The sequence below is a fragment of the Chionomys nivalis genome, chromosome 15 (assembly GCF_950005125.1).
Source record: "Chionomys nivalis chromosome 15, mChiNiv1.1, whole genome shotgun sequence".
NCBI lineage: Eukaryota > Metazoa > Chordata > Mammalia > Rodentia > Cricetidae > Chionomys > Chionomys nivalis.
In genome coordinates this window covers 55,418,856-55,445,124 of record NC_080100.1, presented here as the reverse complement: position 1 = coordinate 55,445,124, position 26,269 = coordinate 55,418,856, and the positions used below count along the sequence as shown (strand labels likewise).

General features: G+C 37.0%; 1 protein-coding gene across 2 annotated transcripts in view; it reads right to left on the bottom strand.

The window, feature by feature from the left end:
- Xrcc4 (X-ray repair cross complementing 4) overlaps positions 1 to 26,269 on the bottom strand; it is a 198,199-nt gene that overhangs the window by 54,546 nt on the left and 117,384 nt on the right. For both annotated transcript variants that reach the window (XM_057789572.1, XM_057789570.1), the window contains exon 7: positions 22,906 to 23,053. In XM_057789572.1, coding sequence (XP_057645555.1) covers positions 22,906 to 23,053 — 148 coding nt within the window. The remainder of the gene's footprint in view (positions 1 to 22,905; positions 23,054 to 26,269) is intronic.

Below are 26,269 nucleotides of genomic sequence, written 5' to 3'. Positions count from 1 at the left end.
GGCTAGGCTCCTACATTGCTTGATAATTTTATATCTACTCCAGTACATAGATGTTTTCTGCCTTATATATTCGTTTATTTTGAGCCAGGGTTTCACTATATGGCTCAGGGTGGCTTAGGACTTGTGATTACAGAGGTGCACCTCTGAGTCATGCCAGAGATGCGCTTTTAAAGTGATGATACATTGTGTAATGCGCAAGGTGCCTGGATGGTTCTTTACAAACAAAAGCTCACACAGTGCAGGTTACTTTGGAGGTATGAAAATAAACTCTAAGAAACATAAACAAAGATCATAATTACAGAGTCATTGGAATGTTGAATAAGGCCTCTCAATCCATGTTTCATTACAGTAATTTTCTATGCAATTCACAACTAATCAAAAGATAGACATATTGCAATGGATTGAATGATGTTGCTTTTCAAAATTCATGTTGAAAATTTCTGTTTTGGAGAAGTAAGATGTGGAGCCTTGTAAGGAAGTGATTAGATCACTAGAGGTCTGCTTTTATGAAGAGATGAGTGCCTTATGAGAAAGCTGGAAGAAATTCCTCTAGGCCTCTTTCCCCTATTTTCACCTTTCCTTTAGCATGCTAGGGTACAGGACTGATCTCTTTTCAGGTGTCTCAGAGTTACTATTGCCGCAATGAAAAACACGACCAGAGCAGCTTGGGCAGGATAGGAGCTTATGCTTCCACGTCACTGTTCACCATCAAAGGAAGTCAGGGAAGGAACCTGAAGGCAGAAATTGATGTAGAGAACATGGAGGGGTGCTGCTTATTGGCTTGTTCCTCATTGTTTGCTCAGCCTGTTTTCTTAGAGAACCCAGGACCATGGTAGCAGGGATGGATACATCCACGGTGGGCTGAGCCCTTCCACATCTATCTCATTTCTTATTATTACCTGAAGGCTTAAATACAGCACAATTTTATGGAGGTATTTTCTCAATTGAGGTTCCTGCCTTACTGATGACTCTAGATTGTATTAAGTTGACAGAAAACTAGTCAGAACACCACGTGACAATGTAGCACGGAAGTCCTCACTGGACACTGAATTTTAGATTGTACCTTGATCATGGACTTCACAGACAAAACTATGAGAAATAAATAACTATACCGTATAAATTACCCACTACGTTACATTTTGGTGTAACCCAAGAATGGACTAAGACAGACAGCATGCTAAGAGATACAAGGGAGCAGAAAGTACTATCTCACTCTGGTCACACCGCGCAAATGCTATCTTTATTCACCTTACAAGTCTTCTGGATCCTCTGCACTGTGGCTGTGGCATATTTAGAGGAAACAGAGACAGCAGCTTTCTCTTGGATAACTACATTTTCTTTTAGTTCAATGAGTAACAGCCAGACAACAGTAAATCAAATGGAAAGTGAGGTCATTAGGTGGGGCGAGGTGATGTCAAAGCTCTGAGTGTTTTTTCTCTTAACCTTTCAGTTAGGAGCTTGATTCTACTTGCCCAACTGGCACAAGACAAGATTAAAAAGGAATATTTCTTAAACAGCTCTGTGGATAAAATCAATTCCTACTGCGTGCTTAAAAAAATAGTTTAAAATGCTCCATTTTTCTTTTAAAGTAAAATGCTATTTTTTTATATGATCATTGGAAATATTTTATTTGTTATAAAGTTTCTATACCATGCAATTATATTTATATAAGAGTAAAAAATTGTCTACTGTTACATATGAAAATAAATTTCATGACTGTACATTTATTATTATAAAGTTAAGAAATCTTTTATTCCAACTCTCTAATTTGCTTAAACAAGGACAGTGATAACAAACTTTAACCAAAGTTATCTAATGCTGTTTGTTTTTAAAAGAACAGAGGAACATGAAGGTGGTAAAACTATCCTATAATTAGATAAGTCCCTGTAGCCTACCGACAGCTACATGGACTAACACCTAACTCCATAATGGCTGGAAATAACAAAGATAACTTCTTAGCTATGCCACACTCATCAGATACGGCCCGGGGTAGGAGACTCTAAACTCTGTTGCTCTCATTTTTTAAATTGAATGGGCAGATCCCAGCACATCAGTCACTAAGGGAGAAGAAAGGCAAGTTTTCTGGACTTGATTTTAGAGGTACCACTTTTAATCGACACTTGTCAAGAATGGGTCTAATATACTCATTCAGCTACCACTACGAAGTGAATTTAACCATGTGCACAGAAGGCAGGGAGAGATGTGCTCATTTCTGGTGAGAGGAACTGATGACTATCACAATTGCTCTCATCACTGCCCTATTTTATTTCACATATCTTTGTTTTCTCTATTTGAACATACTGTGGAGTCAGAATCCATGGCTAAAATTTCTCCCAATAAAACTTTTCTTGATTCACTCATGTCTATGAAGAGCTTAGTTCAAAGTTTGATTTTGGTAGAGTCAGCTAGTGTGGTGGCTCGCCTCTGACAGCAGTGCTTGGGAGTGTTAGGAAGATGACTGCTCACAGTTATCAAAGTTGAGGTCAGCCCAGGTTATAGAGTGAAGTCTGAATTCAACATAAACAAAATCTGCTTAGGATTTTTCTTCCCAAACCCCATTTAACTATCTGTTACTACACAACGAAATCTAGTTCTGAGATGACATGAAAGTTTCCAAAGACAGATAATAAAGTACCTTAAACACACTAAGAATACAGAAAGGAACCACACAGATATTAGAGCCAGTTTATTTCACAACAGACATCCACACTCTGGCTGATTTGATTACTCTACAGTTGTTATTACTCATTAAAGGATGAAACATAGAGTTTGGCACCACAGTTATTCTCTCTGCTTTTCTTGTATTTGCTGTTTAAAACTCAACTTTGGAATCACTCTTCTGTTGCTGGAGAGGGTAGCATTCAGCCACGCTCACTATTTTCACCTATTTTTAAGAGTATTTGTTTTGAATCTTGAATGCCTAGGGCCACATAATCCTTTGAGCCAGATCTCCATTCTCCTAGAAAGTCAAGGATCATATATGTTAACATTTCTGTTTTCATGATTGATGAGTCTTAGTTTTTATTTAACTTAATCTAATTAAAACATCAAATTTTTGTTCTTTGACAGTTGATGGCTTAATCTTGGTAGTCAACTACATCTAGCAATAACTAACACCGAAGCAGCTGGAGACATGAGGAATTTTTTTGAGTGGATTATCTGAGGTAGAAAGACCCACCCTAAATCTGAGCCCCAACCCCTGGTGGTAGCCCACTTAAAAAGAAATGGATGAAGGATGCTTTTGCTTTTTGCCTGTTTGCCCTTATTCTTACTGGCAAGTTCATCTATCCCATTGCTGAGCTATCCCTTTTCTGGTACTATATCCCACTTCACTGTGATTCCAATGTACAGTGAAGACTTTCTCATCTTTGAGGACTCCAGCTCGAGACAGGAACTGCTGAGACATCCAGGTTTTCACTCGGAACAAATACTGGATTCTTGGTCTTTCCATGGATTAAGAGCCTAGTTGGCCTAGCTGGACCTCCATCTACAAACCACTTTAACAAATCCCCTTTTAATATATAGGTATATATTACATTCTATTGGATCTGTTCCTTTAGATGACCTTGAATAATGCAACAGATCTATATTTCTATGTATTTAAGCATATCATTCACCCACACAGGAGTACGCTTGACTCCCCCTTTTCCCCATTGTGACCCCTGGAAGCAAACAACCCTGACAACTTACTGCTAAAACAGTCTAGTATCTAGGAACTCCTCGAAATTTCACCAAACAGCAGAGGTTGCTAACAACTTTTACTAGACTATTGTATGGACTATTGTTATCTTCACCCCATCTTCCTAAGAATATATACATACATATATACATACATTCTTCTACCAGTGCTGTGATAATTTGAGTGAAGTGAATTTAAAAGGAACAGAAAAGGCAGGAAGTTTCAAGGAATCCTCATACCCAGCTTGTGGCATGGTTACTGCACACTTTTCTTAGATCTCCAGTGTCTGTATTACTTTTATTTTACTTTTTCTGCATGCCAACACCTGAAAAAGGCAACTCAAGGAAGAGAAAGTTTACTACATGCACAAGCAAAAGTGTGTTTCAATGGTGATTCTAAAACCTGTTGATAATGAAAACAAACCACTATATCAAATGTGCAGTGTGGTGCAGAGAGGAGTGTGAGTTCAGAGTTGCAGGCAAGGTAGATGCAGATAAAGCAGATGTGATTGTCAATGAGATTAGTGATATAAAGAGAAACCTGGAGAAGAGTACTGAGACAATAAGAAAAGTACCTCATAGGTAAGAGTCACTCATCCAAGATGTAGCAGCTTTTAAAGATGAAAATCCACCTGAAAGAAGAGTGGCAGAGCCTAGAATATCCCGAAGACTTTCCCTGTTTGGAAACAAACACCTAAGCCAAGTGTTTTATTTTATTTTCAAGGTTCTGCTACCACAACAGCTGTGGTGGCCTAGGCCAGATATCTTAAATGGTGCCAATTTCACGGGCATTGAAAATGGAAGATGAAGTCATAAAGGCTAGCTCCACTGTGGCAGAAAGCTGCTGAGGACAGGAAACATTTTGCTGGATCAGATTCCCATCACATCAGCTCTGAGAGGCCATGGTGGAAATCCGTGAAGCTTCACCGTAAGTGTTAGCAGAGAACACAGGATTTTGGAGATACTAGGACAATGGGATATGACAAACCTGCTTAGGAATGCTCAAGGCGTAGATCTGCCCGAGAGAGGTTACAGGCAACGGAGCTAGAGAGATGGGGCAACCAGCGCTCAATAAGACACAGATGGTGCAGCTGTAAGCCCTAGGTGCTGGAGACGGATCTTCAACGTTTGCCCTTCTGCAGTTCTTGCATCCTCACTGTTAGAAAGAAGGGTGCCTAATCTGTGTCCTTGTATGGCAGACGTATATAACTTATTGTTTGACTTTCGAGGAGGCTTATTGTTGGTTAAAAGAATGCCCTGAGTCTCAGAAAACTATGGGCTTTTGAACAGTATTGAGATTATTTAGACTACAGGAACTTTTATGGTTGTACTAAATGCATTTAGAATACACAGGACTTCAGAGTCCAGGAGTAGAATGTTATGATTTAAAGTGATGTGTTTGACAAGTGTTGGACTTGTGAAGGGTAATCTTAGTTATCAATTGAGGTTGTTTCCAGAGATATACAACTGAGGAGGAGGATTCATCCTAGAGGTGAATGGTATTACTCTGTCTGCTCTAGTATGGGACAATGGAATAGATGAAACCGGAGAGGGCCAGCTGAGCACCAGCATTCATGTCTCCTTAGCTTTCTGTCTGAGGAAGCAATGTGATACTCAAACCACCACGCCTTCTCTCTGAAAGACTGCATCTCTCAAACTGTGACCCTACATAATAAAACTCTGTCCTTGTTTATGTCCATGTCCTTTATGATAGCAACAAAAACAGTAACTAATTCACTATTCTATCCATGAGTATCAGGTTTTCAAATATTTGCTGAATAAATTTTTTATTAGAAAAATTATCTTCTCCAAAGAATCCTATTTCAAATATTGGATTTTTCTAGGGTTTCATTAATAAAAATACCATTATTTATAATAGAATACTGGTAATAAGGCACTGAATACTGCTGACATAAAATAGGGCATAGAAAGAGTTGAAAGAACATGTAACATAACTGGGGACAAACACCTGTAGAAAGCATCTTAGACTAAAAATAATAATGATAATTTGATTACATAACTCCCCAAATTAAAATGCTTTTAATTCAGTGTATACATAGACATAAAATTTTAATGAACTTTTTTCATCTGGGCTGACAGCAATCACTCCAAGAGTGAATTTTGTTGTGTGGTTACAAAACAAAAGTCCCAATATCAGGCACGAAACACTCTCTGTTGAGCTCTTTATCAGGGCTGTCTAAGAGACTCCCCAAACACACAGCCTATTGCTATTATTCTTGCTTACCGCCTAGAGGTGGAAAACAAGTTTCTATTGCTAAGGACACCAAGAACTTTAGAAACACAGCACAGAGCTGGACAGACCCGAAAGTCGCCTCCAGGCTGACTATCTTTTAAGGTACTATGTAATATTTCAAAAAAGGGAGAAACCACCACCACCACCTATACAACACACCTATGAACCACATCAGTGACGATCATGGCAGGATAACTTTCCAGGTGCAGTAACGGTACACACACCTTGGTGTAACCAACTGTTCTGTGATTGACCTGAAGACCTAATCACTAAAGGGGTACCATGCTCGGAACTGGAAACCTAGCTAACAACTCACTGCTAGAGACATCATGGTTATTGGAGGAGGATCTAGTCACTAATTTACTAAACCAGGATAATCTAAGATTAATTCATAAACATTTGTCCTTATACTCACAGATGAGTGTAGCCTTCAGCCACCATCAAAGAATTTTTTCTTTGAAACAGATAGAGACCACTACAGAAAACCACAAGCAATCAATATGTAGAGTTGTGGAGCTGAGTTCAAATGGATACATCTACAATAGACTCCCTGATCTGATACTCAGGGACAGATTGTAACAGCTGGAAGATCAGGGACTTTTCTGTGAGATTCTATCTCCTAGTAACATCAGATATCTGTAAGGTCTCACCAATATGACTGCTCAAATATAAACAGAACAAGGATAACACCAATGGACACTCCAAACTGGATGGGGAAAACCCAGGAGGCCTCAATCCTACACAAAAACATAGAGGCAAACAGGTGAACCTGGGAGCAGAAGTGGTCTTCCCAGGGAAAGTGGACACCAATTGGTCGCCCAGCATCAGTCAGCCCTGAAAATATGCATAAAATGTATAGACTCAATTGGTTATATTTAGGAACACACACACACACACACAAGTACATATATGCACACAGTAAAAATTAATGAAAAATAGAGGCTATGAATTTGAGAGCAGGGATGAGGTATATGGGAGTGTTTGGAGAGAATAAAGGAAGGGAGAAATTTTGTAATGAAAATAGTCTCAAAAATAAAAACACAACAAATGATGAAAAATAATACCGAGTACCAATCATGTTCCAGGAAGTGTGTTATGGAATTACCTTCATCAATTCATAATTTCCACAAATCAAGTCAGGCGTTCCTTTCTTATGTATGGTTTTAAAACCATCAAGTGAGGATTGAAGAGATGACTCAGTTGGTAAGAAAACTTGCTGTTAATGCATAAAAATCAGAGTTTTAAGCCCCAGGACACTTTGAAAAGCTTAGTGTAGCCACATGCATGTGTAACCTCATAGTTGTGGGGCTGAAATGACTGGGACTTGCTAGTAGCTAGGCTATGTTCAGGTTCAGTGAGAGATCCTGTCTCAATAAAATAGAGACAGAACAGGACATCCAATATCTTTTTCATGTCCACCCCAGATGCAGATGCATATAGCATCCCAGCCACAGACACACTCTGCTACATATGAGAAAAATCAGGTGTGATACTCAAATTTTACTTGTATTTAGCGATAAAGCTAACAAAGATATCTAGAAAACTGGGTTTTGAAATCTGTACTCTGAGTCCCTATATCTAGTTGATATTTCTTTACTTTTGAAGTTAATCATATAACTTTAACTGGGCAAGGCCCGCATTTTATACAAGGGTTAAAAAAAGCAAGGAAAGCAAAACTACTTGGTCAAGGGTATACATTTCACTTGTTCATTAAGAAAAACACGATGATATTTTCTTACAGGCATACTGACATGTAGGCAGAACCCTCCCATATACATACAAACCTTTCCACTTGTCTCGTGTCTTTTAGAGAAAAAATTTTGAAATATTCCTAATATTCCATGTATTCTAATTCTCATTTCCTTTTGCAGTAGTTGGTCCCCGACAGCCCCCAGTACCTTCTCTTCCTTCATAGTTTTGCATTCTTTTTCTATTTCTTTTATTTTAGAGATCATAATAAAATTACATCAATTTCCACTTCCTGTTCCAATCCCAAACCTTTCCACATTTCCTACTTTGCTCTACTTTAAATGAAGGGTCTCTTTCTAACAGCAATTGCTGCCATATGCATACATATATTTATACATATATATTTCTAAGTGTAATCCTACTCTGTATGTAACTTGGGTATCTGTTTCTAGGACTGACTATTTTTTCCTTGCTAGATAATTGTTTTGATCAATTCCACTCCTTCTTTCCAACTCCTCTTGAGTATCTCCCAGCCCCTGTCCTGCACAAATTCATGTGCTTTTAAACCCTCTGAGTTCACTTAGTTCTTTCTGTATGGACATGGGTTTAGGACTAGGAACTGGTATGAAAAGCTTATCTGGAAATGTATTCCTGAAGAAAACTGACTCTCACTCCATTCGCAGCCATCAATTGCCAACCACCTCTCAGCTAATGGTGGCAACTCATGAGCACTTTCTCCTTCCATGCTAGGATTTTTGGCAGATCTGACCTTATATAAGTCTTGAACATGTAGTCAGAGTCACTTTGAGTTATACTCCTGAACATTACAATTTTTAAAGTGACCTATTCTACAATGGAACTTTGTTCCCACTCCCCTCAAGTCTGCTGAAGTTTAGTCTGGCTTAAACTGTGCAGGTCTCAGATCTGCTGTCACAGTCTCCACGGGTTCACACGTGGATCTATCTAGAAGACGGTTTTTCTCTGGAGTCATCTGTCACCACTGTCTCCTACAATCTTTCTAAAAAACTCCTCTTCAACGTAGACCTCTGAGTCATAAGAGGGTTTGACTTAGGGTTTAGGGTTCCAATGTCTCTCACTCTTTGCACATTGTCCAACTGTAGATCTCTGTCAATTACCATTTACCATAGAAATTGCTCTTTTTTATAATTTATTAGATTTTTTTAAAAATACCAATCCAATTTCCCACTCCCTACCCTCCTCCCATTCCCTCCACACACCCTCCCATCTCACCCCCATCCAATCCTCAGAGAGGGTAAGTAAGGAACATTTCTTTGGAGAAGGTCCAAGGCCTTCCTTACTATATCTAGGCTGAGCAAGGTATCCATCCAAAGAGAAGAGGTTCCCAAAAAGCCAGTACATGCAGTAGTGATATATCCTGGTGCCCTATAATGCTAAATTTGTAGACGATGCCAAGGAAAAACAAATAAATTAGTGTCAGGATGGAATGTTCTGTAGATGTCTGTTAGAGGTATTTGATTTATGATATTATTTAGCTCTAGCATTTCTGTTTAGTTTTTATATGGATGACCTGTCTGGCAGTGAGAGTTGGATATTGAAGTCACCTACTATCACTGTTTTAGGGACATTTATAAAATTGATTGACTTTCTGATAGGTGTATATATGTTTAGAATTATAAAATATTCTTGGTTGATATTTTTTAAATGAGTTTGTCCTGTCCTTTCATATCTCGTCTAATTACTTTTGGTTTGAAGTCTATTTGTCAGATAGTATAATAGTTCCATGGTTTCATTTCCTTGGACTGCCTTTCTCCATTCTTTTACCCCGTGGGGATGTTTGTCCTGGCCGATGAAGTGTGTCTTTTTTAAAAATTGTTTTTATTGAGCTATATATTTTTCTCCACTCCCCTCTTTTTCTCTCCCCTCCCCCTCTACCCTCTCCTATGATCCCAGGACATGCTCACAATTTACTCCAGGAGATCTTGTCTTTTTCTACTTCCCATGTAGATTAGATCCATTCATGTCTCTCTTATGGTCCTCATTGTTGTCTAGGTTCTCTGGGATTGTATAGTCAGGTGTGGATTTTTCTTTTTTTTATGTCTAAAAGCCACTTACAAGTCAGTACACATGATATTTTTCTTTCTGGGTCTGGGTTACCTCAGTCAATATGATATTTTCTAGATCCATCCATTTCCCCCCAAATAGCAAGATATCATTATTTTTTTACCACTGTTTGGTACTCCATTGTGTAAATGCACCACCTTTTCCTTATCCATTTTTCAGTCAAGAGGAATTTAGGTTGTTTCCAGGTTCTGGCTATGACAAAAAATGCTGCTATGGACATAGCTGAGCACATGTTCTTGTGGCATGATTGAGCATCCTTTGGAAATATATCCAAAAGTGGTATTGCTGGGTCATGAGGTAGGTTGTTTCCTAATTTTCTGATGCATTGGAAAATCAGATCCTGTTTTCCATCCAACTAATTAGTCTGCGTCTTTTTATTTGGGAGGGAGATTATTAATAATGATGTTATTCTTAAACTGAGTTTATTCATTCCTGTTACTTTTCTTGCTATGGTGGGGTTTTCCCCCTTTTTGGTCAATTCTTCTGTGATTTTTTTTATTCCTTGTGTAGAAATAGAGATAGCTACATGAATTTGCATGTTGTCCTTGTAAAGGGACCATGAAAATCTTTCTTATCATTACAATTTTAGTAATATGCTGCTAAACTGAGCACTTTTAGGTGGACTTCTAAGAGAACAAAGATAATTTGCTTAGGGAAAGAGCATGCCTACCAAACGACTTTCAAAAACTGATGATGCTTCATCTGTCTAGGGTTGTATAGAGACAACAGTGTGAAGTATCTCTGTTTCTGTTCATTCAAAATCACACTCACATTTATATACCTTCTATTTAAATTCTTCCTGGATTCCTTCTACTGTATCTTCTATTCATCACTGTCAATCAGTAGTTTTCTTCAGCCAATGTATTGCTTAGAGATATAGGTATACAAGTTGTTCAAATGATAGAAACATATACACAGAAAGACTATTTACTTGAAAGTCAGAAAGATAAACACAGATCCCTAATAAATTTATTTTAAAAGACATCCAAATGTGTCAGTGCTTTTCAATTTGAACTCATGCATTAATATGGGGGGTATTACAGGAGCTATTCCCAGAAGGAGTTATAAACATTAAATGTATATTTTAAAATACCCTTGATGCTCTATTGAAGTATATTATCTTAAGGTTTCATTAAAATAGAAATTAAAACACATTTTCCTGATCATTTCAAAGGCATTCTTTCAAAGGCCAGAAGACTGTGGTTAATACTGCATACAATAAAATAAATGAATATTCTGTCCTTAAACACTTAAAATGCTAAAAAAAATCCCCCAGGCAAACTTTAAATTATAATTCTTGATGATACTGGCAAATGCAGGATAATAAATAGGAGAAATCTTACTTTTGGAGTTGCAGGCACAATTAATAAATCATCCCTGAAGTGACCTGGCCATAGGCAGTGTACTCTGGAACAAGGCCAGGGGCCACTAATGAAAACATGCAGCAGGGAAAGTGAGAGCCATAGTCTCAACAGCTAGGTCAACACACGGGAAAGCTAATAAAAACTACCTTGTTTTAAAACCACCACAGTGTTTACTTTTGCCAGTAACATAAACATTATGATAAAATTAAAGTTGTATAATAAAGAAGTTTGTTTTGATGACTTAAGAAAATATATAGCAATAACTCAATTGTATTTTCCTAATTTGACAGTAAAGGAGTTTAAAATTCAGATATGCCAAATTGTAAGAATTAGATACCTTTGTATGACATTCTCTATATAAATATATATGCAAATATTTCAAATAGTTTGAGTTTCAACTTCAAAAATCCATATATTATTAACAAATTTAGGAATTAAATATAAACACAGAAGGATGTGAAACATTTGGAATTGTCATATGCAATTCCCCTTTCTCTGTTATTACATAATTTATATGTGTGCATATGTAGAGCAAATGTTATCAATTTTTAAAATATATCCTTTATTTTAAAACATTAAAACATGTTGACTTAATCTAACATTATACTTAAAAGAGAAGGAAAATATTTGTTGAATTAACAGAAACACAGACAATTCTCATTTCCACAAGAAGTATAAGAAAAGGAATTTTTCTTGGTCTAAGCATTTCAAAATTACCCTTGCCTTTCAAGGAAAAGATGCACATGATGCCGCCAACAGAGCTGGGAAGATAGTGTTCTAAAAAGTGAAGTGCTAAAACTCTCTATCCTCACCCTAAAGTCACATAGCTGTTACTAACTCAACCCCTGAACTCACAGGGTTTGCAGTTATGTTCCACTGTGTTAATACAGTGGTTTGAAGCAAACAACTGAACTTCACTGAAGTTCAACTTTATTCATTTATTTTACAAATATGTATGAAAATGTAGCCCCACTGATCAGAGTTGCAATGAAAAAATACATTAAAGATTCTCAATTAATATGCTTAACACAATACTTGACACACAGGAATTAAATCAAAATTAATATGATAGTATAACTCTTTTGGAATATTCTTTTACACTGTGTGAAGATGTGTCATTGTGATTGGTTTAACAAAAAGCTAATCAGCTAATAGCTTGGCAGGAGGTACAAGTGGGTCTGCCAGACAGAGCGAGCACAGGGAGGAAGAAAAGGGGAGTTGCCTGCCAGGTGCAGAAGAAACAGGATGGGCGGTACAGAGTAAAGGAGGCTGAGCCACTTCAATTAAAAATATAGGTCGATTTAAGTTACAAGAACTAGTCAGGAAAAAGCCAAAGCTAAGGCCGAGCTTTCATTATTAACAAGTCTCCATGTCATTTTTTGTGAGTTGGCACTCTACCCACCAAAATCCATCTAAACATAACAGTGGCTAAAAATATGGTCCTTAGGATAGATAAGATGAATCTATCCTAAAACATAGAACCAGAAAATTACTTAAAGAGTAAATAGTACAACTTATTTAGATCTGAGCTTTCTGATCTATTAAATGTGCACAGATAATAATATAACACACATATGAATCATTTTTCTATCTTTCTATATATATGGTTTATTGTTATGCAGACATAAAACATGAAAATGATAAATTTAATAACTTTCACAACATTTACAAGAATTTAGATGGTAGCCGGGCGGTGGTGGCGCACGCCTTTAATCCCAGCACTCGGGAGGCAGAGGCAGGCGGATCTCTGTGAGTTCGAGACCAGCCTGGTCTACAAGAGCTAGTTCCAGGACAGGCTCCAAAACCACAGAGAAACCCTGTCTCGAAAAACCAAAAAAAAAAAAAAAAGAAAAAAAAAAGAAAAAAAGAATTTAGATGGTAATCTGGAAAGACAAGATTAATGTTTAGGATATTAGGAACACTAAAGCAACAGAAAACAAATATTGTTTACTGAAAAGGGCTGAAGTTAAGAAGAGGTAAATGACAAAATTCCAATAAGTATTTGAGAAAAGAAAATGGAGCAACATACCTGAAAAATCGGGAAAGTGACTCAGGAAGATCAAAGCCAATCTGGGTTTCACATGAAGACATTTTCACAGCACACACACATAATACACATCACACACATACAGCCTGGGTAACACATGGGGGCACTTTTACACACACACACAACACACACACATAGAGGTGTGCATGCACACACAGACAGCCTGGGTAAACATGAAAATACTTTCACAGCACACACACACACAGCCTGGGTAAAACATGGAGACACTTTCACAGTACACACACACACACACACGCCTGTGCACAGACACACGTGTGCGTGCACACACACAGAGCCTGGGTAAAATGTGAAGACAATTTTACAGTATACACACACATGCATGCACATGTGTTCACACGCGCACAAACATACACATACACACATGCACAAGTATGTATACATATAAAGCTCTTTAATATTGAAACACAAAAGGTTTTAATAATGAGATATTATCTGTCTATTAAAATCATTTGCCTATAACCAAAATAAGCAGATTATGAAAAGCACCGAGCAAACACTACTCATGAAATCAAAAGAGTTAAGAGTCTTTGAAGGAATTCTTACAAATATAACATAACACTAACAAGTTTATTTCCCTGATGTTGTAATAATTTTGTTTTTGGGACAATACCTAAGAAAATAACCAATTTATAAAAATTATACTACATAGTATATTAAAATAAATACAAAGTTTTCCCCCAAAATGCAAAAATACATACATTCCAATAGAAGATTGGTTAAAGAAATAAGAAAACATTTATAGAGTGAAATGTCAAATTTTGTTGAAAATATATACTGAAATGAAAATTTTACATGCATTTGTATTTACGAATAGGTTCTATCATACATGCTGCGAGCCTAGTTTTGCAAACCAAATACAGATGAGGGAGAGCAAAGATACAGAGCTGCTGCTACAGTGTTCCTGCTGCTCATGTCCACGTAGAGGAGAATGCGAGAGACTCAGCTCTCATCCTTGCTGTCTGTATTTCCTGATTATTTTGAATGATCATGTATAACTTCTATAATGAGAAAACAAGTAAAAATGAAGCTCATTTTGTTCTGGGCAGTGGAGTCACATGCCTTTAATCCCAGGACTCAGGAGGCAGAGGCAAATGGATCTTTGTGAGTTGGAGGCCAGCCTGGTCTACAGAGAGTTTCAAGACAGGCAAGGCTGTTAAAAAGAAACCCTGTCTTGAAAAAGAAAAAAAAAAAAGGCCCATTTTGCTAGAAACAAATGGATTGATACTAACGTTCTCTTGTATACTTTTCCAACTAGACCCTTACGTTTTAAAAGTTATGTCTAATACTGCTGGATGAGTGGATGAAGAGCTTGCTACACAACTGAGCCGACCTGAGCTGAGACGCCTTGAATACATGTATATCCAGATGTGGAAGCTGTGTCTGTAATCCAAGGGTGCCCTCAGAGATATGGGAGGCAGAAACAGAAGTATGCCCAAAAGCTTGCAGACCAATTAGCCTGGCACACAGTGAAAACACGGTCTGCGATAAGACCCAAACACAGTCTTACTTTAGAGTGTAACCATTTACCATTCACTATGCACCTGGAGCACTTAAATGAGGACAACTCAGAACACACAGCTCACATTTCTTCGAGGAGAAACATCTGTAAAGTTTTAATATTTTTTTATTATTTTGGAAAGCATGTTTGAACATTTTTACAAGACATCTACCACACAAAAAGCTAAATCATTCCCATGAGATTCTGCCTGAAATACTGGAACCTACACATACTTTATTTGTAGCCTGTAGAAACAAATATGGTCTCTAGAAGTTTCTAAAGGATATGCAAGAGTTTGTTTATACTTTGCTTGGTGCCTTAGTGATGAGGTGATGCTGACTCTTTTTACATGTGTTCTGTCACTCAGAAGATGACCTTATTACTCCCAACAAAGGCCATCAATGTGGTAAGCAAACACCTTCCTAAGTTGTACAGAGAATATGAGGAGATTCTACAGGCATACTAGAGTGTTCTTTTGTAATACATTGTCATGCTTAACATCATAAGTATGTTTGAAATTTCTTCATATTATAAAATTACTGTCATTTAAAACAAATTAGAGTCTATATCCCAAATGAGTTCTAAAGAGAATACTAATCCTTGTATTGTTACTATTTCCCTCCTGTCTCCATTTTGTAGAGTGTAATAGAGAAGAAATGCTTCATAATACTGTACTAAAGGACATTTGGAAATTCAAAGTCAAATAAATGACCTACTGTGGAGTTTCTCCGAAAATGTTCTCTGTAAATGTCTGGGTCATACAGATGGAGTATAAAGGGTCAATGGTGACTCACATCGTCTCCCACCATAGCTGGAGGGAGAGCCCTAGCTGGAGTACAACCTTTCACTCCCGTCTCTAACATGAATGGTGTCATATAAATATGTACTGACATCACTATCACCAAAGTCCAGGAAATGCTTGTCCTTCTTCCCTGCATCTCTCACATGCAGCACTCGGTCCATATCTATTAGGCTTCGCTTGGCCAGAGTAGACTCTTAGTTACATTTTGACAAGTGCTTATGGAATTTGCATATTTCCATGTGTGATTTCCCTTCCTGGTTGTCAATAATAGTAGTATGGAAGCAATTAGATGTGGTTCTATTCTCGGAGTCTTCTCCATTTTTCTCATAAAAACTACTTTGATAGAAAGAAGTTTTCATTTATAAAAGTTTTTATGAATAAGTAACCCAGCCTTTGTTTATATGTAACCCTAATCTCTTTAGATAAAACAGCTTTGTGAGAGGGTGAAAAGCAGAGCAAAGCAGAAAAGCAGAATTTCTACATGGTAAAAGCGGAGAGACACCTAAAAAAGCATTAATTATAGCATTTACAGTATTGATTTGCTGGTTTTATTATTTGGCTGAGAATCCAAATAAGACATGGAAATTGCCCCAGTTTAGCTAAATAATGAACATATTCATCAGTTTCTTAAAATGAGCCAGAACTGACTTCAGGACATGCCAATAGATTGCTATGAAAAGACTTCCACTTACTTCTATTAACAGAGTTGTATATGTTTCCATCTGGAAGAAATAAAAGAGTTCTTAATTTAAAAATAATTTGTGTGGAAAAAAATTCTTTCTTAGGTATTCTGATTTATAATATAGTAAGGGTTCATTAAGATTTTAAGATGAAGCCAGGTAGTGGTGGCACAAGTTTTTAATCCCAGCACTCAGGAGACAGAGGCAGGTGGATATTCATGAGTTTGAGGCCAGCCTGGTCTACAAGAGCTAGTTCCAGAACAGCCAGGGCAAAACAAAAAAACCTTGCCTCAAAAAACCAAAATAAATGAATAAATAAACAAGCAAACAAATAAATGAATTTTAAGATGAGAGGCTAGAGTGAAGGTTCAGTGGTTAAAAGTATTTGTTGCTCTTACAGAAGATTTGGTTTCAGTTCTCAGCCCCCATGGTGGCTCACAACCATCTGACCCTCCAGTTCAGAGAATCTAAAGCACTCTTTTGACTTCCATGGGCACTGGGCATATACATGTAGGCAATGCATTCAGAGATATAAGCAAAACACTCATAAAATAAGTGAATTTTTAAAAATTAAAAGTAAAAACCCATTATGAGTACATTCCATGTTCCTCTTTTTGGGTCTAGCTTACTTCACTCAGAATAGTGTTTTCTATTTCCATCCATTTGCATGCAAAATTCCATCAGCCGAGGAAAGGAGACAGAGACCCACATTGGAGCACCGGACTGAAATTCCAAGGCCCAAATGAGGAGCAGAAGGAGAGAGAGCACGAGCAAGGAACTCAGGACCGCGAGGGGTGCACCCACACACTGAGACAATGGGGATGCTCTATCGGGAACTCACCAAGGCCAGCTGGCCTGGGTCTAAAAAAAAGCATGGGATAAAACCGGACTCGCTGAACATAGCGGACAATGAGGGCTGCTGAGAAGTCAAAAACAATGGCACTGGGTTTTGATCCTACTGCACGTACTGGCTTTGTGGGAGCCTAGGCTGTTTGGATGTTCACCTTACTAGACCTGGATGGAGGTGGGAGGTCCTTGAACTTTCCACAGGGCAGGGAACCCTGACTGCTCTTCTGGCTGCTGAGGGAGGGGGAGTTCATTGGGGGAGGGGGAGGGAAATGGGAGGCGGTGGCGGGGAGGCTGCAGAAATCTACAATAAATAAATAAATAAACAAAAAAATTAAAAGTAAAAAAAATCTTGAAAGATGGATGCCAAATAAAGTTAGAATACAATGTTACTTCATTTACTTATTTCACCATTAAAATTTCATAGAAAGTAATTTTATAATGCTCTTGTACGCTCACAGTATTGTGCTTGGTGGCATTATCGAAGCATACGTATTCAGCAGTATTTTCACAGCTTCTGTAGACTTTGTCGGTTACTCATTTTGATGAACACACAGGATGAAAAGGCTGACAAGTCTACAATCGCAGCCCTGTGGGATGCAATAGCAGAGAGCCAGGGCTGCACAGCACATGGTTACCTTGAATAGTAACTGAGTGCTAAGGATGAATGACAGTGAGGGAGGATGCTCCTGAAGCACAACCACACTGTTTGTGTTAGTCACACTTATTTCTGAATAAATATGTATCAATAAACAGCAGAGTTAATGATTCAGAATAATACTAGAAGCAGTAAGTAATTAGCAATCTAAAAATATTCCTGAGAAAAAGCATTTATATTCACTAGAAAGAAACAACATGACAGTATAAATCTGCACCTCTGGACTGCTAATTCATGCTAAATTAAGCTCTTATTCATTCATGTAAGCATCTAGTAACCTTTGGTATGTTTTCAATTTTTACTTTACCGTGTTTCAAAAATTGAAAGCTACATCATTGCCAATTCGAGATCACACAATGTAAGAAGTTTAAAACAAAACAGACCAGAGAGAAAGGTATAATAACTTGACACATAAATTATTAGATCAGATCACAAATACGTAATAGTGATCCACATATCAGAATTTTCTTCCCAGTTTGATAATTTGATGTTTTAAAAGATTTTTAATTGAATTTTTTAAATACACTTTTCCTCCATTCTTCCCCACCCAAATCTATAGATACTCTCAACTTCCCTACTCATCAAACTTCATGCTCAACAAAAAACTAACAAACATAAAATGAAAATAAAAACAAACAAGCTAAAATAAAATCTAACGAGACAAAACTTACTAAAACAAGACAAGGAACAAAACTAAGGGCATCTTTTTTGTTGGTTGGCTTCGACCATGTCTTTTGTGACTCTCCTGCAAAGCATAGCTTACATATGGGTAGATCATTGCGGTTCACTGGGATTGTAGCTTGTAGAAATTAATGATTAATTTTCTTCTCTGTATGCAATACAAAGTACCTTCCAAAACCATAAAGGGAAAGTAAAGATGAAGTCTTTAGTTGGTCCACAGCTCAATTTCCCAATTTTGGATGGCATAAGTAAGTTATGGCTTCAGAAACAGGGACTTACCATCCAGTATGAAGAAAGAGTAAAAGGATGGAGCTGAACTAGAAGGAAATGCAGAAAGGGGTCACATGGGAAAATAGGGGTACTGGGGTTGTACCAAGAGGAGCAGGTTCCTAGAAAATAGAAGTGGTGTGGGAGGAGGGGCCCCTGCGGGAGACTGCAGCAGATCAAAGAGTTAAGTCTGGAGAGACTGAAGTCCAGAACAAGAAGAGCACAAAGGTTTCCTAGCAGAGTGGCAACCTACTGTGGCAGCTTTGGGTACTTGGTGGAATGTCGTTCTGCAGGTCCTCCCAGTCAAAAAGGAATCGAGATGAGACAGAAGAAAGGCACAAAAGGGACAATGTGGAAGAACTAGGGGGGCCTTGGCATGTACCAAGATGCTAGGTCTCAATGGTATGGAAGTGAGAAGGAAGGAATAGTTTAATATGTCTTAACAAGAGTTATGGAGCAGTGTCAACAGGCAGAAAAAAACTGAAGAGAGAATTGCTTTATAATATTGTGGATGCTCATATATTGGAGGAAAGGCAGAGTTCCTAACAAGGCTACATGCCCACCATGCTCTGTCCTCAGAGCAGCAGCCGCCAGCATCTTAGACCATCCGCCTTGCACTCTGCTGTCGCATGCACACCTCTGAGCATCTCCTTCCAGCCTATACCGCGGTTGAGTACTGTTATTTCCCCCCTACTTCATTGTTTGACTCCTCTTTTCCCTTCAGCTTATAGATCAAATGATGATTCTTCAGGCTGAACCATCTGTAGTGTTTCTGATAAATTCTGAAGGTCTTCATATCTAGGTTAATTACTGCTTTGCATTCTGTCATATAGATGAAGTTATATGGAATAAAGGAAGGTGAATACTATGCACAGCAATGTCAGTGGACAGTCGGTGGCCACCACATAATGAAGGCCAGCAACTGAGGGTATGAGACCATCATGGGAGACACAGAGGATATAATCTTCTAAGGGATTGACCCAAATATTTACATTCCAAATGGGTTAAAACTGATATCTTTTCCTTTTTCACCCATCTTTGAGCTAGTATGTCATTTAGGCCAGACAGACATTGAGCTCACTATGTAGCCATCAAAGAGGCAGACCTTGAATTTGTATTCTTCAGCTTCCATTTTCTAGAGTAGTGAGTACAGGGTATATCGTTACCCCAAAGTGCTTAGGACTGAACCCTAAGCTCTGGTAATGCTAGATAAGCACTAAACAAATTTTATATTTTGCTCTGAATGATATTGCAACTGAATATCCTTGTAAATAAACCAAAGAAAATATTTTATCTACTTTTGTAAACTTTACAAAAAGGTTATACCTCTCTCAGTACAATAAACTGAAACAGAATATCAAAGTAATTACATAAAATATAGTGACCCATAAATGCTGTATTAATAGTAAAATGCTTTAAAACATTAACAGTCCATTTGCTTGGGAAGCTAAGGTTGATGGTAATAACCTAAATGATCTATACATTGTTAATGAGAATTTGTTTGAAAAAAATTGTTTAAGAATTTAAAAAAGAGGGGGTAATCATCAATATTTAGTCATGTTCCAGTTATCTCCCACTCATCCCACTTGGTCTCATCTTATTCTATTTTTCTTGTTGTTGTTGTTGCTTTTTATTTAATTTCTGGATAAGAATGTATTTTTGTTTTTCAGAAGCTTCTTTTTTTAGAGAAATAATTGGAAACATAGAACAAGTATTTAAATTTTGTATGTGCTCTAAAATTTTAGCATGTATATTCAAAACAAAAAGCCATTCTAAAGTACAAAAAAAACCCCAAAATTTATACATTCATATCTTCCTTCAGTTGGGTGATGAAAAAGGAATTTTAAAGCAGGGTGTAGGAGACTCAACCTCTGACTGACACATGCTAAACTACATTGCCTTTAATCCTCAGAATTCTTACACATGCTTTTCAGTCTTACATAGGAATAGCCTGACAGATGGTCCTACAAGGACTGGGATACAAATCAAAAAAGATGATATGGTCTATGCCAATTTTTTTAAAAAAAAATTTTGAGACAGGGTTTTGCTGTAGTTTTGCAGTGTGGGAAAACTAACAGAATCATTTTAAACCATAAGGAAATGTTATAATGTGAATTTTTTTTTGGAAACAAAAGCACATTACTTTTATTTAAAATCTTTTATAAGATTAGTCAAGATTCAGAACAAAAATTCTTTCACCTGTCTACCTTGCATATATCCCAAGCTTGTTTTAGCAACACGCACACTGGGAATGCTAGTATTTTAGAATATTACATTTAGTTATCAAATGCACTGGAAAGAGGTAAACGCTATTCTACCACATAATTCAATACATTTCCTTCCTTACAGCACAAGATTTTCATCAGACAAAACAATCAGACCAAAACCAGTAAAAGATATTGGTTAAATATTTCTGGTTTTGACCCTTCTGGATCCTTAAGATTTCCTACCAAGCTGGGCACATAACTTATACCCATGAGTTACATCTGCTGATTGGCTAAATGAAAGGGAGAATTCTCTGAGTTTTTCTGATTATTGGTAATTTATTCCTGGCAATAACTATCTATATAAGTAGCATGTTAATTTAGAAATAATTCTTCTTTGTTCTGTAAAGGAATAATATGCTTTGAATTACACAGTCTCTCTCAAATGGTTAAAAGCTGAGAACTAAACTCAGACAACAAAGCTAGAAGAGCAGGAGATGAGTGCAGATTGGTGTTTTACATACGTTGTCTGGACACACATACTATACACAATGGATCCTGTGTGATGAACATAAATATCAGGTCAACTGCAGAAATGAATAATAAATATGTGAATTATTTTTATCTATATGTTTTTTGTTTTGTTTTGGGCACAGGATCTCATTCTATAGCTAGTTGACCTTGAACTAACTACATTACAAGGCTGACCTTGAACCTACACAGTCTACTATCTCCAGCCACAAAAGCACCAGGATTATAGACTCAGAGAGTAGTTACATACATATGAAATACTTATTTATGCTAGAAACCGTAAAAATGCTGCTGGAATCCTGCCAGACTCCTGAGACATGGCTTCTGCCTCCCCTCACATTCTCATTGCTTACAGAATTCTAAAGCATTGTGGTTTCCAGATCACTTTACACTTTTAAACTTTTTGAGCATATCAAGAGTGCTAGGTCCATATTCTTGTTCATGTAAACTACATATGGCATCTTAAAAATTAACACTAAAATATTCATAAGTATTTCAAGGTTACACAAATCATGCTGACAATATGAGGAACATACAATTTTTTTTTAATTTTTGAGATTATAATTTTGACATTTCTCCCTTCCTTCTCCTCCCTCCAAACCTGTCCATGTACCACTCTCCACTCTCCTTCAAATTCATATCCCTTTTTTCACTAATAGAATAACTATCTCTTTAAGAAACATCAATATATTTTCAAATAGACAAGCAAAAAGCTTGTGACAATACTGTTTTGTGCATTTGTAAATGTTTGATGGCTGACTTGATTGAAAGCAGTTCAAGTTTCATTTGCTTCTGCATTTTATCAACTATGACACATTAATCTCATGATGTAAAGAAAACTCAGCTTCATACAGGTAAGGACTTGAAGAAGGAGGAACACATGGAGACCCAAGGAAGGACCTTGAGAGCTCCAGGTGTTCTTTTCCCACATTCTGCAGGGATATAACACCACGACCATCTTCTCAATTAACCACAACTTGTAAGAAAAGGAAATAAATCATATATATATATATGTATAAATATCCACACATACATACATAAACACACAATACATATAATAAGTCACACATTTGTTAAGAATTCAAATAGTAATACTATGTAAATATTATTTTGTTAAAATGAAATATTTTACTTTAAATTCATTACAATTAAATTAGAATATAATTCAAGTTTGAAACCAAGAATAAAAATAAAACATGTAATTCCAAAGTTTGATATAAGAAAACAGAAGATTAGAAAGAAGGAGTTTACGGGGGTGGGGTGGGTACAGAGTGGCTAATTTGAATGTGATCTGAGTATCCTTTAAGCAATAAAATTATTGAAATGCTTAACTGAAAACAATATGCATTCTAATATTTTTAGTATTCTATATGCTAATTCTAATTAAACTGTGAAAAGCACAAAGAAAACTTTTCTTAGTTTAAATTTTTGGAAATCATGACATAAATATTCTTAGGAATTAACCAAATACCAGAGAAAATATATGTGTCACTTTATAATATCCCACATTACACTTTTTAAGCTCTAATATTTGAGAATGTCTCATACGAAGATGTAGTCCTGCATCAGACAGAACACTTACTTTTCCTTCTCCTGCAGCTGCTGTTCCTGTGGAGCTATTTTAGGTTCTGTCCCAAGATTCTTCTGCATGTGATGTCTCCTCTTTCTGCTTGGCGCAATGTCAGTGACATCGGGACTTGAAAACAGGGAATCGTCTTTACAAAGAGTGGCTAAAACAAAATGCAATGCAATGTAATTAGTTTATGCATTTTATTTATATTAAATATTAAATTACTTCCCCAACAATGATATATGTAGCACAAAGAAAAGATAGCAAAACCATTCAACCTTTATGCACATTTGCTGATGTGCAGCAGGAAGATGGGGTGCAGTGTTAAAAACTAGCATGAGAATTATCAACAGTGCCTACTGAATAAGCTGGTTGAAGTAGTCTCTGTCTATCTGCGGCAGACACAGTCACAAAGAGCGTAACAAATGTACTAAAGGAACGGCATGAAGCAACTTAACCTACAAGGTGCGAATGGAAGTGCGGCAATGTTAGGTAACGAAAATTACAAACTTGAAAATCAAATGCCCTTAGTGAAAATGGAATTTGAAGTGGCTAAAATAGGAAAACCTCAAGGTGATCTGTACTTGTTACGCAGAGGCAACAATCGAAACACACTAGGTTTATGTTCTTGTATTTTCTATTAATCTTGTTTGGAAAATCTTAAGGGCACTAACGATACCTTCTTGTTAACCAATCATGAACTGTCCCACGAAAATCCATGTCTTTATAACAAAGGGGTGTTTGGGGGCTACAACGACATCAAAAAGATTTGAGCTCTCAATATGTGTTCTGAGTATAAACACATGACCTCATGTCTCATTTAAGCTTAGCAGAAAAAAGTTCTGATTCATAATTATGGAGGAATTTGAACACTATCCAGGCACTTACTGAGAGGTACTGTGAAGGCCCAGTCCCTTCCCATAAACAGCAGCTGGCTCAATGAGAACAAGAAGTCAGCAACCTCCGTTTCTAAAGGTAATTCTCTCCTCAAGTGAACACTGCCCCGAGAACGGTGTGAAAACCTCTTACCTGAACTCCTAACTGCGTTTAAAATAGTTATTTATTTTTGAGAAAGAGTCTCACTATATAGCCATGGTGAGCCTTGAACTTGCTATGTAGAACGAGCCTGGCCTCAAATTCACAAAGATGTCTGTGCCTTAGCCTTCCCCTGTCCTGGGATTGAAGTTACACACCACACCACTATACCTGGCTGGATAGTCAATTTGAAAAACTGTGGGAAACCAATACAGTCATAGCCCACAGCTTCTCTTTTAGAGGAGGTACGATGCAGAGTGGGCTGATGATGACAACAGGCTGACATGGGGCTTGAGATTGAATGGAGCCACAATTTTACTTGTGTTGTAAATATAGACCTAGCAAAAACAATGACAGAACTGTACAGGTTCTGAACTTATGTCCAGAACTTAGTTGGCTTCCTAAGCAAACACTATTAATTTTAATGTTAATTTTTATATAATTTTGCTGGTAAAGAGGCATGCAAACATATATCCAGGCAAACATATTTTACTTTTCAAAGCTTTAAGTCAATTAATTCTACAAGATTCTATGTAGATAATTTTACTCATTCCTAAAATATACTAAAATAGAGAAGAGTAATTAAAAAGAAAACATGATTGTTTCCTGAAAATGTTAAAGCTGAATTATTTGCCACCTTTTATTAAGCTATGAGACAACTAATGAAGAAAAATATCATGAATATGAGCAACCATAGTATAAATGTGTAAGTAGATGATATTTCAACTATCGGTAGATTTGAAAAACAGACAAATATTATATTCAATGCTTTGGAGGAAAAAAATTAACTTTTAGTAAAATGGTAAGATACATATTTTTAAAGTTACAACATTTCTAATATTCATTTTAAAACTGTAAATGATGACTTAAAATTATGGTTAGAAGTTCAATAAGAGATCTTATATATACAAGTAACATTACATAGAGTTAGCAGTGTGTATGTGTATGCATATAATAAGAATTAATGAAAAAGAAGCCATGGATTTGAAAGAATGCAAGGAGGGATTCAGGGAAAGGTTTGGAAGGAGGAAAAGGAAGCAAGAAATATTGTAAATGTATTATAATCTCTAAAATAAAAAGAAGAAATGTAAACTAGATGGATGAAAACTGCATATAGAGTCCTATGCGACATTCAACTTGAAGGAGATATACAGACACACTGAGACACTTGAGATGTTCCTCGTCATTTTATATGTAAGTATCTAAACACAGAAGGTCTATTCATGCTTGGAGATGGTTTTCTTTTTCTTTTTAGGCTAGGACTTCGAGTGAGGCTGTGTCCCACTCTGAACTCTAGACAGAGCGACTGTTTGACAACAGTAAGAGTCACATTCCAACTTCAGGAATCTCTACCAATTAGTATTTTACATGGAAGATCACTGGTACTCCTAAATGGACAGGAAACTTGAAGTCTCACCAGTCTTGTAAGATTAGTCCCCATAATCTCATAGGGAATGGCACTATTAGGAGGTATGGCTTTGTTGGAAAAAGTGTCATTGTGTGTGTTGTGGGGGAGAGGGGTGTTTTGAGGTATCCTACGCTCAGGATACTGCCCAATTTGTCAGTGGAGTTCCTCTCCCCTTCAAGCCAAGATGTAACCATCAAAATATTTACTTGCATGCCACCATGTTCCCCACCATGATGATAATGGTCTGAATCTCTAAACTGTAAGCTAGTCCCATTAAATGTTTTCCTTTATAGGAGTTGCTTTTCTCATGATGCCTCTTCAAAGCAATAAAAACCTTAACTAAGACAGTCATTTTCAAAAGTTACAATTGGTTTAATCATGATACTTACTTAAGACACGGGGGAAACTTGAATAGAGTTAGAAGAGGAAGAATACTATTCAAAAGCAGTTAAGAACTGCACGACCTGAATGGAATTATACCGTAGGAAGTCTTACAGCTTGTGGTTCCCCGCCTACTAGGGCATGGCCTCTTATACCATGTATGCCGATGCAGAGCCTGCACCCGCCCCTTCATCCCTGGCCATTTTTTAGGGTTGCCAGATTCAGTCTCTGTTCTCCGTTCAGGCAGAGAATTCTGATTTGTGAGTTTACCCCTAAATAACTAACCATCTATTTCTGAATTCTGAGCTAGTGTGGGATTTCTTCTAAGTGTCCTTTTCATAGAATTATATTCTTAGTAAACTATAACAAATAGGTCATACATGAGAATTGCCAAGACTATTGGTTGGTCTCTACAACCAAATGGCAAGTACCCATTGTTGAATATAACACCTACATAACTCACTGAACACGGAGAGGTTGAGCTGGTGCTTACTTAGAGTCTTCATTCACTAATGACTATTGTTCATTGTGCTGGAAGTTACACTGCATGTT